The sequence below is a fragment of the Peromyscus maniculatus genome, chromosome 18, assembly GCF_049852395.1.
Source record: "Peromyscus maniculatus bairdii isolate BWxNUB_F1_BW_parent chromosome 18, HU_Pman_BW_mat_3.1, whole genome shotgun sequence".
Lineage (NCBI taxonomy): Eukaryota > Metazoa > Chordata > Mammalia > Rodentia > Cricetidae > Peromyscus > Peromyscus maniculatus.
The window spans coordinates 18,696,688-18,714,552 of NC_134869.1; the positions used below are offsets into that span (position 1 = coordinate 18,696,688).

Here is a 17,865-nt window from a genome sequence, read left to right on the forward strand (position 1 = left end):
TTAAAGGCGTGCGCTGCTGCTGCCGCCGCCGCCGCCGCCGCCGCCACCGTCGCGGCGGCAAAATTGATTCTTCCACGTCCCCACTGTCACAGAAGACAAAACGATGTCACGGATGCAGAGTAGGCGGCACACTGTGGGCCACTTGGCTGACATTAGTTCCCGTCACGTGTTCATGAGTGCCACAGAGTGAGAAGGAACTCCGGGCTGACACACGGGTGGCCAAGTCAGCCAGATTTACATAAGCGGCGGCGTCTCTCGAACTCACTCTCCATCAGTGAGACCGACCGACCTCGGGATAGTTGCTCATGCTGTTGTTCCCTGTGTGTATTCTGAAGTCAACTTCTGCGAAGTGTATTCACACTGGATTAATATCTGTCTCTGTTTCATGCAGAAATCAAGAGGTGGTTATAGAAATTTCCTATGAGACCTCTCCCAAATCCTCTGCGCTTCAGTGGCTCACTCCCGAGCAGACGTCTGGGAAGCAGCACCCATACCTCTTCAGTCAGTGCCAGGTAAAAAGGGTGTCCTGGGACTGACGGAGGAAGGTTCCCGGCACATGCAGGGCTTGTACAGCACACTGCTTTTGTTCCATAGTATATAAGACAACGTATACTCTCGTTTGTAAGTTGCTATTAATTACAGTTTTTGAAGGCAGATTTCTTTGATTTGGAAACAACGTACCTAAATTGAAGTATTTAAGGATTATTTATACTTACTTCCCAAGCACCTAGAATACACCCTGCCCTTGAGTAGGGACGTAATGAATGGCCCTAAAACGCTAGAAAAATGTAATCAGCAAAAGTCATGTGTGGTGGTTGCAGAAATGGTACCAGTGAGAAAGAGGACCCTGAAAGATTGAATTCCTAGTTGTGAAATATATTAAGTATACTTTTAGAATGACATGATTTCAAATACTTCTTCCCATTTTAAAGCTAGAGTTAAAATACTGTACAATTAGAGCTACTTTATTACAAGGATAAATAGAAAACTTTTCTGAAGAAAAAGTCCTAATTCTGTTAATAATCAAATCACTTATGATTAAAGAAAGTCCCTCAAGACAGGCTGTGGTGGCACATGCCTTTAAACCCAGCACTCGGGAGGCAGAGGCAGGCGGATCTCTGAGTTTGAGGCCAGCTTGGTCTACAGAGCAAGTTCCAGGACAGCCAGGGCTGTTATGTAGAGAAACCCTGTCTCAGAAAACAAACAACAAAAGCCCCTCATTAAACATTTACTGTGTTTCCAGGCATCATGTCAGATACTTCGCATTGTTTAATTTTAATACCCCTGTGTGGTAGCTATCATGTTGAGCTCAGGTTCAATTTAAAATGTATAAAGCACCAAAGTGTGATTTAAACATATTTACTTTGTGTGACACTACTTGAGATATCTTTTTAATGTAAGAAAATTATCTGGAAAAGGGCTGGGGTGGTGCATGCACCCTGTCCCCAGCTCTTGAGTAGAGACAGGAGGTTCGGAAGTACGAGGCTGGCCTTGGTTACAAAGCTGATCAGAGGCCAGCTTGGGGTACATGAGACCCTGTCTCAAAAAACAGACAAACGTGCATGTGCACACACACGGAAAATGACTTGAAATAAGATAAAACGTTTTAGGCAAGAATATACAAATTGTGTACCCCGTATCGCTTCCTAATTGCTGATTTTCAGTCAGTGTTTCTCATAGAATGTCCATTAGGTAAAGTTAACAAGAAATGTAATGCGGGTAGATCCCGAGAATGTAAATTTGAAGTATTTTGTTCTAGGCTTTTCCTGGCAGCGTTTTAAAGTACGGGAAGCGGATTCCAGGTAGATTAAGAATTTGTTGCGGTTGACTGGCCGTGGGCAGATGTGACTTGATTGATGCTTCCAGCTGTTGCCCCGGCTCTCTCTTTACCCAAGTTTGATTTACCCGGTAGCACGCATGTAAAAAACACTGTAGTGTTGCCAGGCCACCTGGCCGCAGCCTGGGGAGACGCTCGAGCAGTGTGTTCTGGGAAGCTGCTTCAGGAGAGAGACCCAGTTAGTGCGTCTGGTTGGACTTTATCCCACTGTTCTATATTTTTAAAGATTTTTTTTTTTTTTTTTTTTTTTTTGGTTTTTCGAGACAGGGTTTCTCTGCGTAGCTTTGCGCCTTTCCTGGAGCTCACTTGGTAGCCCAGGCTGGCCTCGAACTCACAGAGATCCGCCTGGCTCTGCCTCCCAAGTGCTAGGATTAAAGGCGTGCGCCACCACCGCCCGGCAAAGATTTTTTTTTTTAAAGATTTATTTATTTATTATGTATACAGCATGTATGACTGCAGGCCAGAAGAGGGCACTGTATCTCATTACAGATGGTTGTGAGCCACCATGTGGTTGCTGGGAATTGAACTCGGGACCTCTGGAAGAGCAGTCAGTGCTCTTAACCTCTGAGCCATCTCTCCAGCCCTAAAGATTTGTTTTTATTTGATGTGGATGGGTGTTTTGCCTGCATGTGTGCCTGTGTACCACATGTGTGCAGTGCCCATGGAGGCCAGGAGAGAGTGTTTGATCTTCTGGAACTGTAGTTATAGACAGTTGTTAGTTGGCATGTAGCTGCTGACATCTGAACCTGTGTCCTCGGCAGGATTGACAGGTGCTTCTTAATGCATCTCTCAGTCCCTCCAGGTTGGGTTTGTTTTTTGGAGACAGGGTTTCTCAGTATAGTTTTGGTGCCCGTCCTGGATCTCGCTCTGTAGCCCAGGCTGGCCTTGAACTCATAGAGATTCTCCTGCCTCTGCCTCTCAAGTGCTGGGATTAAAGGTGTGCACCACCGCCTGGCAAGATTGGGTTTTTAAGGAATCCTGTAGATGTGAAGTGAGAGACTTTAAGTCTGTTTGCCCTTGTTGTGGTGATGTGTTCAGTGTGTGTGTGTGTGTGTGTGTGTGTATGTCGGGGTTGTTACATACATGTGTTTAGTATGTGTGTACATGTGGGGGGTGTTGTATGCATGTGGATGGTGTGTGTGTGTACATGTGGGGTTATTGCATACATGTGTATGGTGTGTGTGTGTGTGTGTTTACATGTAGAGGTATTGTATACATATGTATGGTATGTGTATGTACATGTTAGGGGTTCTTTGTATGTGTACATGTGGGGGTGTTATATACATGTATATGGTGTGTGTGTACATGGGGGTGTTGTGTACATGTGTATGATGTCAGGGGGTGATGGTGGTGGTGGTGGTGTACCCATGTGTACGGGAACCAGAGGTTATCATCAGGTGTCTTCAGTCTCTCACCATCCTTTTTTGATACATTGTGTCTCGTTGAACCCAGAACTCACCAGCTAGACTGACAAGCCAGTGAGGTCCAGTGATCCTCCTGCCTCCACCTCCCCAGCAGAGGGTTATAGGATTGTGCAGCAGGACGGGCTTTACAAAATCAAAACAAGAACCGGAAAAGCCAGACAGACAGACAGACATGGGTGCTGGGATCCAGATCCAGGTCCTCAGGCTTCCCAGCCCTGAGATCTGATTATTTTAAACCCACAGATCTAGTTTTGCTTCTTGCTACTCTAAAAGATCTCATGAGATACAAAAACTGTATTAATCTTTAGAAAGATTTTGTGAGACCAATGCTGTGATCTTAGTTGTTTCTGTAGAGTTGATCTGTTGCTGTGGGCCGCAGGAATATCCTAAGAACTCAGCTGGTTATGGCAAAGTCACTACCTGGAGGAATCAGGGAATTCCTCCAGAGGAAGCCAAATCCCAAGGAGTTTTTGGTGTTACTTGGCTTGTTATGTTTCAGCTGTCTTCTGTTATGAAAATCATGTGTGCCTTCATAGATTTCCCAATTGACTTTTCCCTAAGAAGGGCTAACAGTATAGACCGATCACTCTCTGGACATACACATTCCAAGTATTTGGAGAACAGCCTCAGGGAAAGGCTTTCTCTGGAATCAGATATCTCCCTTAGCCACTTTCAAGGACTACAGGAAACACCACTCAGGTGGGCGCCCAACTTCCGAGGACTAACAATGATAACAGCCCACCAGCAAGTCTCCTGACTTAAATTCCACAAGGAGACACCGCCCAGGGGGGTGCCCAACTTCCGAGGACTAACAATGATAACAGCCCACATGCAACTCTCCTGACTTACAGTAAATTCCACAAGGAGACACCGGCTAGGAGAGGTGGACGTTAAGTAATAGCTTTACACAATTTAGCTCGGACCCTCCCTTTGTATACCGGGACTTCCAGGGCAGAGAGAGAAGAGAAAAGAGGATGGAAGAACTAGATGGGTAAGAACTTGAGAGGAACAAACTGAGATGGGAAAGAACTAGATTGAAGGGCTAAAAGAGAGTACTAGAGGAACAAGATGGAAGATGAGGACGAGCCAGATGGAGAAGAACAAGATGAGGAAGAGCCAGATGAGAGAGAAGGAGATGGGAGAGGAGCTGATGGGGGAAAGAACTAGACAGATGAGAACTTAGAAGAACTAGATGAAGGAATTAAGATAGAACCTAGAGGGCACAGTAGATAAATATAGAGAGAAATCAGGCAAGAAAGGAGCTAGACATGAGAACAGAACTGAAGCTGTGTATAAAGGATGTTATGCCAGAGGAATTAAAGCAAGTGGATGATAGAGCTCAGTGTGCTGAGATTCTATTTCCTGATAATAGTCCTCGCCGTTAGTAGTTCTCTCTCCTGAGCCCCTGGGATGTATAATATTGAGGCTGGTCCTTCTAATATTATACAAGACCCTGTGAGAAGAGGGGCAGCTGTCCTTTTTCTCTCCCTCCCCCCAGGCCATCCACTGCAGAGCAGTCCTCCCATGCCAAGACACTCCTTCCGTGAAGCTGACCTACACCGCGGAGGTAAGCGTCACAACCGGTAACTGAATTAACTAAAGGTGGTGTGGATGACAAACGGAGCCGATCCGAGCTTCAGAGATAGGAATAGTGTTGATATTTACTTCATATTAGTGTTCCTTAATTATTTTCTTAATATTTAGTGTTAATAGTTACTTAATAGGATCCTACTGGGTCTGTGGACATCATTTTGAATCTCTAATAGAAAGGTACTTTTAAACATTGTAAGTGTGAAAAAGGGAAATCGTATTATCCTCATGTTAAAAAAGAAATTAAAATTCTGGATCTGAAGTAAGAATTGAAGATGATTTTTCCTAAGAATGCCTTCTGCAGCTCTGATGCCCAGGTGTAGATGCCCCAGGCAGCATCTCCCGATCTATCTCTGTGTGTGTCCTCCTCTGTCACTGGTCCTGCTAATCCTTTGGGGGGTTGGATTATAGTTCATGAACACCGTTCCAGAGGCTGGGCCTCCTTAGACCAAGCAAATAAAACGAAGACCAGTGTTCACTCATGGGAGCTGCTCATTCCCCAGTCTCTCTAGGACCGAACACACTTTTCTAGTGCTATAGAATATTATGCTTGGAGGCATGGGACCTCCAGATTCTGGAATCTTCTCTACCACCAAACTGTGTGACTTTGAGCAAGTCCGAATGACGGTCATGAACTGCCTGTCAGTGTCTGAGTGCCACTGTTGGCCCACAAATGTGTCATGACCTAGATGGCAGAGGAGGTAAAACTGACCCCTGCTGATCGACTCCGTCTTTGATATAGTACGGAGCCTGATCTGTGCAAGGAGAGGCAAGTCACACTTGTGCTAGGGTGTGTATTTGTTAGACCACTAACACTCGGGTGTTCAGGATTCCAAGGCTAAGGGACACACATCAGTGACCCTCCGTTTTGTGATTTCCAGAGAAAATGATTTCATGGTTGTAGCTGGAAGTTTTCCTGTGTCCCACTTGGTCCTCAGCCGCTCAGACCCAAGTAAACACACAGAGGCGTATATTAATTATAACTTCTTGGCCATTAGCTCAGGCCTACCACTGACTAGCTCCTACACTTAAACTCAGCCCATTTCTGTTCATCTATATGTCGCCATGTTTTCTGTGGCTTTATCTGTGTGCCATTACATGCTGTTCCCTAGATGGTGGTCTGGTATCTCCTGACTCAGCCTTCCTCTTCCCAGAATTCTCCTTGTCTGCTTATCCTGCCTGTACTTCCTGCCTGACTACTGGCCAATCAGTATTTTATTAAACCAGTGTACAAAAAGCATTATCCCACACAGCACATGGTTTTCAGCCAAAGTTGTAGTTACCTCCCCTCAGAAAATACTGTTTGTGTCTCCAAGTTCTAAATGTAAGATGGCCAAAGCCACATCCTCTGCCCTGCCACGAGTATATCGTCTTTTGAGTTTGTTGGGGGCATGGAAGGGAACAGTTGTTGATGGCAGTCTTTATTCACGGTGCTGCTGGTCAGTCTCAACCTGTGACATTTTGCCCATTTTGGTGGGGAAACTGAGGCTCGGGGAGATTACCCACCCAAGTCCCTGCAGTTAGTAGCTAGCAAACTGATGTTCTAATATAGTTTCTCCCCAAACCCTGCCCTTACTAGTCCTGGTAAATGGAAAGACTCATCACATTTCATTGCTAAGATGTGTTCCCACGTTGCTGATCCCATTTACAAAACTAGGTGGCAAGAAAATCATCTGACATGTCTAGTTTAAGATGCGTAGACCCTCAACTTTAGAAGTGATTTTTCTCCCCCCTTCGGACTAGGTGTCTGTCCCAAAAGAATTGGTGGCTCTCATGAGTGCAATCCGCGACGGAGAAGCGCCTGACCCAGAAGACCCCAGCAGGAAGATCTACAGATTCAACCAGAGGGTAAGATCAGATGATCAGATACCAACGCTCTGCCTCGGTTGGTAGTGAACTTCAAGGCACCGGCACCTGTCCTGGGAATCTGGAAACAGGGTAGACTTTCAAAAGCAGCCCTCTGCCCTCTTGATGCACTTACAGAGAGGTTGCTCACTAGGTATGGCTGGGAGTGTCCGACTGCACTTCCTGGATCCAGTCCCAGTAGGCTTCCTGTTCTTACTCTTAGTCTTCATCCTCACCTCCGTGTGCGCTGTGACTGGTAGGAGCATCTGTACGTGAGGCGTTACCAGAGAAGAACAGTGTTGCCGCCCTGTAGGTTAAAGTTCTGACTCCGCTGGGAATGAACCTAGCTTGCATCTCTGACCTTGAGCGGACAGAAGGGACTATCTGTGTATACTTGTGAGACATGGTTTATTAATTGTCTTCACAGTGGACGATGTTGCTTCCTTTTGGGACCTGTGTTATCATAGCTTTGGCACCTCCTTATTGCTGGTTTAAAACATAAAGGAATTAAGGCGGGAAACGTTTTAAAAGTTGGAGGGAAAAAAATCCGAAAATATAAGGGAGAAGTGCCTGTGTACTTAGCGGTTACTTTTTGAAAAATGCCTAATGTCCCGTTTAAACTTGTGCAGTCCTGGTTTTTTGCATGTCATTGGCCTTCCTTTTTGTAGAATGAAAGGGAAATGGATGTTTTGAAGTGTTTTTGTATCATACATTTGAACTATCTGCCCCTTAAAAGTAGATCTGTTTGAGAAGGGACCACAGGACAGTGCTTCATAGTAACACTTGGAGATTTAAAGGGGAATTGCATCATTTTAAATCTGAACTATCGGGTCTCCTCACTGATGTAGCTTGTGTTTTTCTCCTCTAGGTGCCCATACCGTGCTATCTGATCGCCTTAGTCGTCGGAGCTTTAGAAAGCAGGTGAGCTTTTGCGCAAATTCTGCGGTTTATGAAAAGATCAAACCATAGACAAGTTGACCTCCCAGGCAGGGTTGATGGGTCGACGGGCATTGTGTATTGCCCAAGATGTCGGGCTGACAGCTTTAGAAGTTCAAATAGAATTATAAATTGTAGACAAGTTATTTTGATGACAGTCTTGACTGTTACACCTTCAATTTTCCAAATGTAAAATAAGCGCACTCTTGCCTTCAGACTGAGACAGGAATCAGATGTGAGCTCGAACAACGCATGTCTCATGTTTTCCATTTCCTTCTCCTGGAAATTATAATCTGCCTCTCCAGCCCCCTAGGTGGCTGCGGGGAATGAGGAAGATCTATAAAGCCGTTGGAATCCTAGAAATAGTACAGAGATAGGGTATTTTTGATTAAAGTTTTATCAATAGCCAACGTGCTCTTTTGTTTGGTTGGTTGTTTTGTTTTGTAGAGAGTTTCAATCTCTAGCTCTGGCAGGCCTGGAACCCGCTATGTAGGCCAGGCTGGCTTTGAACTCAGAGATCTACCTGCTCTGCATTCCAAGTGCTGTGATTAAAGGCGTGCGCCACCACACCCAGTTTATTTCAAATTTTTATCTCTGTGTGTATGTATATGTGGCAGGTCCGTGTGTGTGTGTGTGTGTGTGTGTGTGTGTGTGTGTGTGTGTGTGTGTGTGTGTGTGTGTTTTCATGTGCACACACTTGTGCATGTGTGTGGAGATCAGTGGATGACTTCAGTTGTCATACTCAGACGCTGTCCACCTCCTTGAGTCTACTTATTGGCCTGAAGCTCTACAGTTAGGCTGAACTAGCTGGCGAGCAAGCGTCACGTGATCCTCTGCCTCCACCTCTCCAGTGGTGGGGTTACAAACGCACAATACCATACTCCATGTTTTTACATGGGTTCTAGGATTCAGGTCCTTGTACTTGCTAGGCAAAGCACTTTTCTGCCTGAGCCCTCCTCCCGACTCTGTTCTTACTTCTAGACAACTGAAAATTGGAATGTTTATAATAACCATCGTCTTTTAGTTGCTAAGAGTGTGGACTTGATAGAGAAGTCAGGCAACCCAGAGCCAGGTTGGATAGCTCGTCTTTGGATCGCTCACTGCCTCTGAGTTTCATTTCCTTCTTCTGGAAAAGGGAAGGAATACACTTCAAAGGATGGAAAGCTCCAGGCCTGTAGGAAGCGCTCAATAAACGATAGTATGATTGTTACAGCAGCTAGCGATGAACGCCCATTCCAATGCATGTATCTCGTTGACTCCTTAGCTCAGGTACCTATGACTGTTGTTCTCATTTTACCAAGAAGAAACCGATACTCAAGAGTTTTTAGGAACTTGCTCGGTCATACAGTTAGACCTGTCCAAGCCAGGGCCTATGTCTTGTTCCTTTTAAGACCATGTAAGACCTTTTAAGACCAAGCACTGTGTTGTCTGTAAGCTGTGGTTTCATGAAGCCGTTGAGCATTTGAAACACAACTCATCCAAACTGCCATGCTCTATAAATAAAAATACAGTCTGCATTTCAGAAAACTATATGGAAATGTAAAATGTTCCCTTAATAATTTGTATACCTACTGTGTTTAAATAATACTTTGGATCTACTGGGTCAAATAAATATTATTGAAATTAGTTTAGTTTTGCTTTGTAAACAAAATATGGCTATGAAAAAATTCCAGGTTTCATCATAATGTGTGTGTTTTTGTGACCCTTGCTAAATTTTTGTTGGGTCGCACTCACAGCTTGGTCTACAGACCACAGCCTGGTAGTTCACAGAAATGCAAATCTGGGTGAAGGCTCTTGAGGCAAACCTTGAAGTGTTGAGGTCAATCGCTGGAGTAAGGTGGACAGAGAAATCCAGCTCTACAGAGTTGTCTTCTGGTCTCCACATGTGCGTTGCGACTTGTGTGTGTGTGTGTGTGTGTGTGTGTGTGTGTGTATGATGTGTGTGTGCGCACACATAATAATAATATAATTTTAAAAGTAAAAAAAAAAATGCAAGTGTTTGGGCCTTCTCTCAAGCTTCTAAACCAAAATTTATATTTTAATGAATTCTCCAGATACTCCTCAATCTTCACAGTAAATGTCTGGAGAATAAGTTTAGAAGGAATGTTCTAGAGACTGTTGTCAACTGTGGTAGAGTACCATGACAAAATCTTCTTTGGGGACTTGGTGTAACCACATTTTAAGCTGAAGTGATGATGCATGGTTATAATGTGTGATTTCTTTTTGTTTTTATAATGATGGTAAAAAATCACACGGATGTTAGTCTTAGCCATTTTTAAGTGGGGCTCGGTAGTGTGAAATATAGCTACCTTGTTGCGAAACAGATCTTGCAGAACTGAAACCCTGTCCCCCACGTAAGCATCCCCATCCTGCAACTGTCCTGTCTCCATGCCTGCAGTGTGACTGCTAGTTACTTCATATAAATAGAACGCAGCGGGTGCCTTTTGCCGGCCAGTTTATTTGTTTTGAATGATGTCCGTGAGGGTCATCTCTGTTACTTGCTTTACCTGTTGATTTCTTAACATGGTGTCCAGCATAACCAAGTGTGTAATCTCTCCCTATTCTAGGACTGTTGTTGTTGTTGTTGTTGTTATTGTTGTTCAATCTCTGACTGGGCTTCCGCATTCTGGGATTGAGAGAGTAGCCCATATCCCCAGAGGTCTTAGCACGGAGCCCGGAAGCTAACCTCCATGTCATGCCCCGGTTTTCCTTGAACCTGGACTGGGCCTCACGGGGAGTTAACAGATAAAGCTATTGCTGTATGTTTAACAGCGGGTTTGTTATCTCAGGGTGCTCGGCCTTATCGCTCTTGGTGAGCACATGGTCATTCTGGTCTTATTTCGTAAGGGTTTGTTATTACAAGATGTCTAGGCCCTTCCTAGAACCAGGTGAGTAATTGACTTGACTTTTTTTTTTTTTTTTTTTTTGACGAAGCTTTTCCATTTTGCAGGCAAATTGGTCCAAGAACTCTGGTGTGGTCCGAGAAGGAGCAGGTGGAAAAATCTGCTTATGAATTTTCTGAGGTTGGTCGTACAGAACCTTCCCAATAATTGTGATAGACAGGAGATTTAAGGTTTGAGTGCTAGGTCAAGCACAGGCCCTGTGCGTCTGTGGTTGCTGCTTTCTGTTTATCATTCCAGTAAAGATTCCTAGCTTGCAAACTTCACAGAAAGCTATTTGCAAAATTTCAGGGAATTACTGTTGTGACCATTAAGAGGAGATACGTATGCATTCATTTTTCAGACTGAATCTATGCTTCAGATCGCAGAAGATCTGGGAGGTCCCTATGTGTGGGGGCAGTACGATCTATTGGTCCTGCCCCCGTCCTTCCCTTACGGCGGCATGGAGAACCCTTGTCTCACATTCGTAACTCCTACTCTACTGGTAAGAAGTATATCTTCATCCGAAACGGAGATCTCAAATATAAACCTTGGTGAGGGGGTGGAGCATAGCTCAGTGGATAATGTACTTGCTGTACACTTTGAGGACTTGAGTTTGACCTCCCGGAAGCCATGTGAAAAGGCTGAATGTGGCTGTACACACTTGTAATCCTGGACTAGGGAGGTAGGGACAGGCAGATCCTTGAGGTTCAGTGGCCAGTCACCCTAGCCTTCTTGATGAATCCTGGGCCAGTGAGAAGCACCGTCTTAAAATCCAAGGTAGGTAGTGCTTAAGTAATGGCAGCCAAGGTTGTCCTCTGGCTTCTACATGCTCACATATGAACATGCACACACACACACACACACACACACACACACACACACACACACACACACACAGATGGGAAGAACCTTAGACTCCTAGTAATATTTTTTCATCTATTTCTCTTGTTCCTATAACCCTGTTTCTAATTTTATGACTGGTTGTGGTTATCGAAATTTCACTTTTCAAAGGAGAGTGATGTGGCCGTTGGTTGGGGAAAGGGAATATTATATTTAGGCTATTTTGAAACATCAAGGGGGCAGCGCCATGCGACAGCAATCCTTTGATGAATTATGTCTCTAGACAAAGGAGCCACATCATTTATACCTTGCAGTCAGGTACTAGTCAAGCAAAAATTCATTGCCCAGCATGTAGGAGAAGATCAGCCTACCACATATGACTGTTTTATAGACCTGTAAGCTACTTTGACTCCTACTGAGAATCAAGCAAGGACTTAATTAGCAACTAAATAAGTAGACTGGGATACACCATAGAACACGTTGGGCCGTATAAATTTTCCTTACTGTGTTGTGAGTTATAAGAAAGGAGGGACTAGGGGGTTGTTCAGTGCTTATAGTCCTTGTGAGGACCAGAGCTCAGACTTGCAGAAACCCACGTCAGTACTGCTTGCCTGTCATTCCAGCCTCAGAAAGCAGAGTTGAGATCCCCTGAGCAAACTGCCTAGCAAGCCTCTCCATAACCGAGTTCTGGGTTTGTTTGATTGAGAGACCCTGACTCACTTTAAAAGAAACAGTGGAAGAGCCTTGGGCCTGCACAGGCACGTGCATGTGTACGCATGCACCCATAGACATGTACACATGCACTAGAAAAAAAGACAGAGAAAGTGATTAGGTATACAAGATGGACATGGGAAGCATATTCTAGAATTAGAGAGAAGCCTATTAGCCCTACCTGTATTGAAAAGTTTTTTGTGGTTAGGGAAAGAAGAATGCAACTTTTGCTTTATCTGTTTGTGTTTTTTTGTTTGTTTGTTTTTGTTTGTTTATTTTGTTGTTAGAGACAGGTTTTCTCTGTGTAGTCCTGGCTGTCCTGGAACTCACTCTGTAGCCCAGGCTGGCTCCAAAGTCACAGAGATCCACTGCCTCTGTCTCCCGAATGCTGGGATTAAAGGCGTGCACTGCCATGCCCAGTTACTTCTGCTTTCTGAATCCCTGTCTCTGGAACCCATTAAGTACCACAGTAAACATACAGTGGCCATCAGGCCAGTGTCTGAGAAGCTGGTGGCATTCAGCTGCAGTCTGTTGTCTGATGATGGAAATACTAAGATTTTTTTTCTTTCTTACAGGCAGGTGACAAGTCACTCTCCAATGTAAGTGAAAACTTTTTTTTATAATCTTAACCCTCCAGAAGGTTTTAGAATACAAACTGTATCACTAGGAAGCTATTACTGTAAAATAAAACTGGGTTGGTCCTCTTCTTTAGTAATTAGGTTTAATAGATTAAAGGAAAGTGTGGCTAGATATGAATGATACATGATCATAAAAACAAATATTGTTATTTCCTGTGTATGAAATACTTTAATTGACTTACGTGTTTATTTGATTTAATTTTTTCTTGGTGGTAGTTGTTTCTAATCCTTTAAAGTATTCTATACATTGTTGGTTTTCAGTTAAATTCCATTTTTTCCCTGAAATGAGTTATTCCCTGAATATGTTTTTAAAAACATGAAGTCATGTGAATTTAAAAGCATATGTTTAAATAAGGACTTGTTCTCGGGCAAGGTGATGGATCTGACCACTCATCACTTAATGCTGTTCCCTCAGGTTATTGCCCATGAGATATCTCACAGCTGGACAGGAAACCTAGTAACTAACAAGACTTGGGATCACTTTTGGTATGATTTCTTTTCCTTTTTTTTTTTTTTTTTTTTTGTATTGGTTGCTATGGTTCATTTCCCTCTTGCCCCCACTGTTTCCTGTGTACATCTTGTTTCTTTTCCTTATGGTCACCCTGATACACAGCGTTTTCAAAGATTCTGCAACACCTGTCACGGTGGTAGATCCAATCTAGGGGTACCGTTCATTCTTGCTCCTTACTTTCTGACATTGCCTCATTTTAACACGTGAACTTGTTAAAAACAAAATTACTGCTCACTGTTCTGTGCTGCCGGCTGCTTGCCTGGGCTTGTTACTGTCTCTGGTGACTGCTCAGGCTCCTCCAGGCAGCAGGGGCTGAGATGTGCGGGCCACGATGCATGCTCTCCTCCCTAAGAAGAGCAAACGGAAAACACCTGCTCGGTTAAAATGCTGTGTCCTCTCCGCTGGGACAGTGCCCATTTTTCATTCCTTTTCAGGTTAAACGAAGGACATACTGTCTACTTGGAGCGCCACATTTGTGGACGATTGTTTGGGGAGAAGTTCAGACACTTCCATGCTTTGGGAGGATGGGGAGAGTTACAGAATACGGTGAGTGAGACGGGCCTTTAGAAGCATTCACCTAACGTTGACTAGTCCACACAGACTGGGTTTATAAAGTGTCCTTGTTAGCAACAAGGAAGCCATAGTACAGGTGTGCAAAAGGAAGCAGCTACCCTTTGATAAGTCTGTTGACACATGCCACTCATGTCTTGGTCCAAACTGGGAGCTGAGGAACACATCCTAGGTTCTTTGCTGTTAACGTAGCTGATTATTTCGTTGAAATTTATGTGGGCTGCTTGTGAATTTTCAAATGCTGTCTCCCAAATCTAAACTTGTAGCTCAAGCTTTGAATCTCTCTAGTTATCGCATCAAAGTAAAACCTGTTATTAGTGAGAAATAGTGGAGACCCATCTTGCCCTCCTTATAGTTAGATTCCACGAGTGATAGCAACGTTCTGTGTTTCCAGTCGCTAAGCTCTTAGAAGCCTGTTAACGGCCCTGAGTGAAGCAGGACTTCCTTGCTAGCGTGCTGGCACAGTTTCGTCCCTCTTCCTGTGAGAACACTCGTTTTATTCATTGGGTTGCAGATAAAAACCTTTGGGGAGTCCCATCCCTTCACCAAGCTCGTGGTTGATCTGAAGGATGTGGACCCTGATGTAGCCTACTCTTCCATTCCCTATGAGAAGGGCTTCGCCTTGCTCTTCTACCTTGAGCAGCTTCTTGGTGGACCAGGTAAGTAGTTGGCAGTGTCTGGCCGGTGTGCTTTGGTTTGGTTTCATGTTTTTTCTTGTGGAGGGTGATGTGAAGACTAGAGATGAATTGTAAACGGTGTCTCTTCATTTTTGTACCTCCAGTTCATTCTGCTGGAGACCTCTGTATTGCTTTCTGTTACTGCCTATATCCACAAAACTCCACACAACCCCTTATTCTGTATAATATGGCTTGACTTTTTTATTTTTAATCCCATTATACTTGAAGAGTTAGGGTAATAGCGTCTACCCATTGACAAACTTCTATAATCCAGAAGTTCACGAGTGATAAATGAGAACTCTCGCGCCCCCTCCCTAGCCCCGGGGTCACCCCGTTAGCAGATTGATGTGTGGCTCCAGATCTTACTCTGGGTATAGATGAACAGTCAATCACACACACATAAAGGTTTTAATAACACAGTCAGGGATCCTGTACTCGTCTTTCCTTAGCTGTGGGTTCACTTTTTGCCACTGCAGTTACTGGCGTTCTTTGGAATTATTTTTTCAAGATTTCATGGATGTGAACTCAGCTATAGTAAGCTTTGTCTTGACTGTAGGTCTTTCTTTTATCTTTTATCTTTTTTTTTTTCTTTTTTTTTTTTTTTTTTTTTTTTTGGTTTTTCGAGACAGGGTTTCTCTGTGTAGCTTTGCGCCTTTTCCTGGAACTCACTTGGTAGCCCAGGCTGGCCTCGAACTCACAGAGATCCGCCTGCCTCTGCCTCCTGAGTGCCAGGATTAAAGGCGTGCGCCGCCGCCCGGCTTGACTGTAGGTCTTAAGAACTCAGCCTATGATTTCCCCCCCCCTGTTAACTCAAGACTGCCCTTTTCGCTCGTGGCTCCACTATTGAATATCTGAATCGCCAACGCCCTTCATCTTTGTGGCCTCCAGTAAATAGAACAAGCATTCCTAGAACTCAAGTGTGTGATGCCTCAGCGGGGCTCCTGAGAAACCCGGGGGGCTTAGAGTGTTTGGAGAGGGGTACCATCCATGTGACTTTCATCACAGTGTATTGTAATGATTCTGCTTCCTGACTATAGGGATTGTTCTTGACCTCTTCCCATGCCACATGGATGAATTCAGTGTGACCGTAGGTCTGTCCTTATGGAAAACAGTAGTGCAGTAGGATTTGGTACTGTGTGCAGTTTTAGCCATCTGCTGGAGTCTTGGAACGTAGGCCCCTCAGGCAAGAGTTTGACTGTATCTGTCTTTTTTGTTTGTTTGGTTGGTTGGTTGGTTGGTTTTCTAGATAGGGTTTCTCTGTGAAACAGTCCTGGCTGTCCTGGAACTCACTCTGTAGACTAGGCTGGCCTCGAACTCACAGAGATCCGCCTGCCTCTGTCTCCCGAGTGCTGGGGTTAAAGGTGTGCGCCACCACCGCCCAGCCCTGTATCTGTCTTTTTAATTCTTAAAGCTCAGCGCACATGATTCCATCTCATACTTTTGTTTGTTTTTTGAGACAGGGTTTCTCTGTGTAGTTTTGGTGCCTGTCCTGGATCTCACTCTGTAGACCAGGCTGGCCTCGAACTCACTAAGATCCACCTGCCTCTGCCTTCAGAGTGGTAGGATTAAAGGCGCACCCCACCACCGCCCGGCTCCATCTCCTATTTTGAATGCTATCATGAGACTGTCTTACATAGCTGTGATGACTTTACGTGACCTCGTACTGATGGCCTGAGAGGGGTCCCCTCTGTTGATTGACTTGGAAGGCACCTCTCCTTCCATGCTGACTGTCGGCTCTTACTCTCCTCCTTTCTCATCATATGAGGGTTATTTTTAGAACGTGGGTTATTCTTGCACTGTGTCTTCATTACGTTATCCTGGCCTGGGAAGAGTTTCCCTTCTCCCCTGCGTTGACTCCCATAGACTTCAAAGGCCCAGCTTGAGACCTACCTCCTTTCTTGGACATCCTTTCACGGTCGAAGCTCTCCATGGCCCTCTTGAGTGATCTCCGTCGTTCTGTGGTTACTAGAACAGTGGCAACCACAAGAAAGAGCAGGGATTGCCTTTCTGTGTATGGGTTTCTTTTAATTTTTTTCTTTCCCTCTCTTCTTCCTAGAGGTGTTTCTAGGATTCTTAAAGGCTTATGTTGAGAAATTCTCGTACAAGAGTGTGACCACGGACGACTGGAAGGGTTTCCTGTATTCCCACTTTAAAGATAAGGTTGGTTTTAAATCCCTCTTATTTTTAATGCCCAGTGTATCTCTCTAAACTATTTGCTAGGCCACTTGAATTACTTAATCATGCTATTGGTTCCAAATTTGCCGTGAGACTTGGTTGATCTGTTTTAATTCTCATTCAGAACACTAGTAATGACTCTTAAGTTTATGTTAATGAGCTAGATTTGACTCCACAGATGTCAGAATGTCACATTGTATTCCAGACGTAGACACGATGATGATGATCTGTTGCTTGGTATTAATTTTAAGAAGTAATGAGATTGAGAAGTTACCGTGATGTGGCGAAGTAGAGTTAATTGTATGTCTGATTCCTTACAGCTTAGTTTGCAGTTGCTCATTTGTTTGTTTTGACCCGAGAAAAAGTCATCCTGTCAGAACTGGGTGTTCTTCCTCTTCACAGGTGGATCTTCTCAATCAAGTTGACTGGAATGCCTGGCTCTATTCTCCTGGCCTGCCTCCGGTCAAACCAAAGTAAGCTCTCGCCTGCTAACACGTTGCCTTCGTTCTCCTAATCCAAGGGCATCCAACCTTTGGTTATTGCCGCACGGCATACTCGTCTACAGATGTCTTAGGCTGCAGGCATAACCATCTTGGGGCCCGTGGCCTGAGGGCTGCAGGCTGGACACACTTTCCGAGTACCTGGAAGGACCATATGCTTTTCTTAAACTGTTACCAGTCAGCAAAAAGAACAAGGGGCTTAGGTTTCTAGACCTTTCCCCTGAAGCCAAAAGCCATTTCCGTAGTTTACAAACAGATCTGTTGAACAGATTGGGAGTGGTACTGGGTGCCAAGTTTCCACATGAGGGTGGTGAGGGACGTCAGAAAGAGCAAGCTTCTGTGAAAGTTAGGTATGATGGCTGCCTTTGACCCCAGCCCCAGGAGGAGGAAGAGGCAGGAGGATTATGAGCCCAGGGCCAGTTGGGGTTGTATAGCAAGACCTGTTCTAAAACACACACACACACACACACACACACACACACACACACACACACACACACACACACACACATACACACACACGTTTTCAGTAAGGAAAATGGCAAGTATTATATTCTTATATTATTACAAGTTATCTTCCCTATTTCCAGAAGTGGGAACTTAGATCAGTAGGCTAACCTAAGTGCTTTGTCCAAAATTGCGTGACTCATAGTAAGCACTGAAACCCTGGAGTCTTGCCTCCCCTGTCGTCTACTAAACACCTCCCTGGCGTCAGGGAGCTGCACCCTA

The 17,865-nt window shown here is 44.5% G+C and overlaps 1 protein-coding gene across 3 annotated transcripts in view; it reads left to right on the top strand.

Annotated features, from left to right (window-relative positions):
• Lta4h (leukotriene A4 hydrolase) overlaps positions 1-17,865 on the top strand; it is a 36,024-nt gene that overhangs the window by 7,676 nt on the left and 10,483 nt on the right. For all 3 annotated transcript variants that reach the window (XM_006988459.4, XM_006988460.4, XM_006988461.4), the window contains exons 3-14: positions 392-512; positions 4,760-4,828; positions 6,595-6,699; positions 7,565-7,617; positions 10,583-10,655; positions 10,876-11,016; positions 12,641-12,664; positions 13,119-13,189; positions 13,649-13,760; positions 14,299-14,443; positions 16,518-16,621; positions 17,039-17,109. In XM_006988459.4, coding sequence (XP_006988521.1) covers positions 392-512; positions 4,760-4,828; positions 6,595-6,699; positions 7,565-7,617; positions 10,583-10,655; positions 10,876-11,016; positions 12,641-12,664; positions 13,119-13,189; positions 13,649-13,760; positions 14,299-14,443; positions 16,518-16,621; positions 17,039-17,109 — 1,089 coding nt within the window. The remainder of the gene's footprint in view (positions 1-391; positions 513-4,759; positions 4,829-6,594; positions 6,700-7,564; positions 7,618-10,582; positions 10,656-10,875; positions 11,017-12,640; positions 12,665-13,118; positions 13,190-13,648; positions 13,761-14,298; positions 14,444-16,517; positions 16,622-17,038; positions 17,110-17,865) is intronic.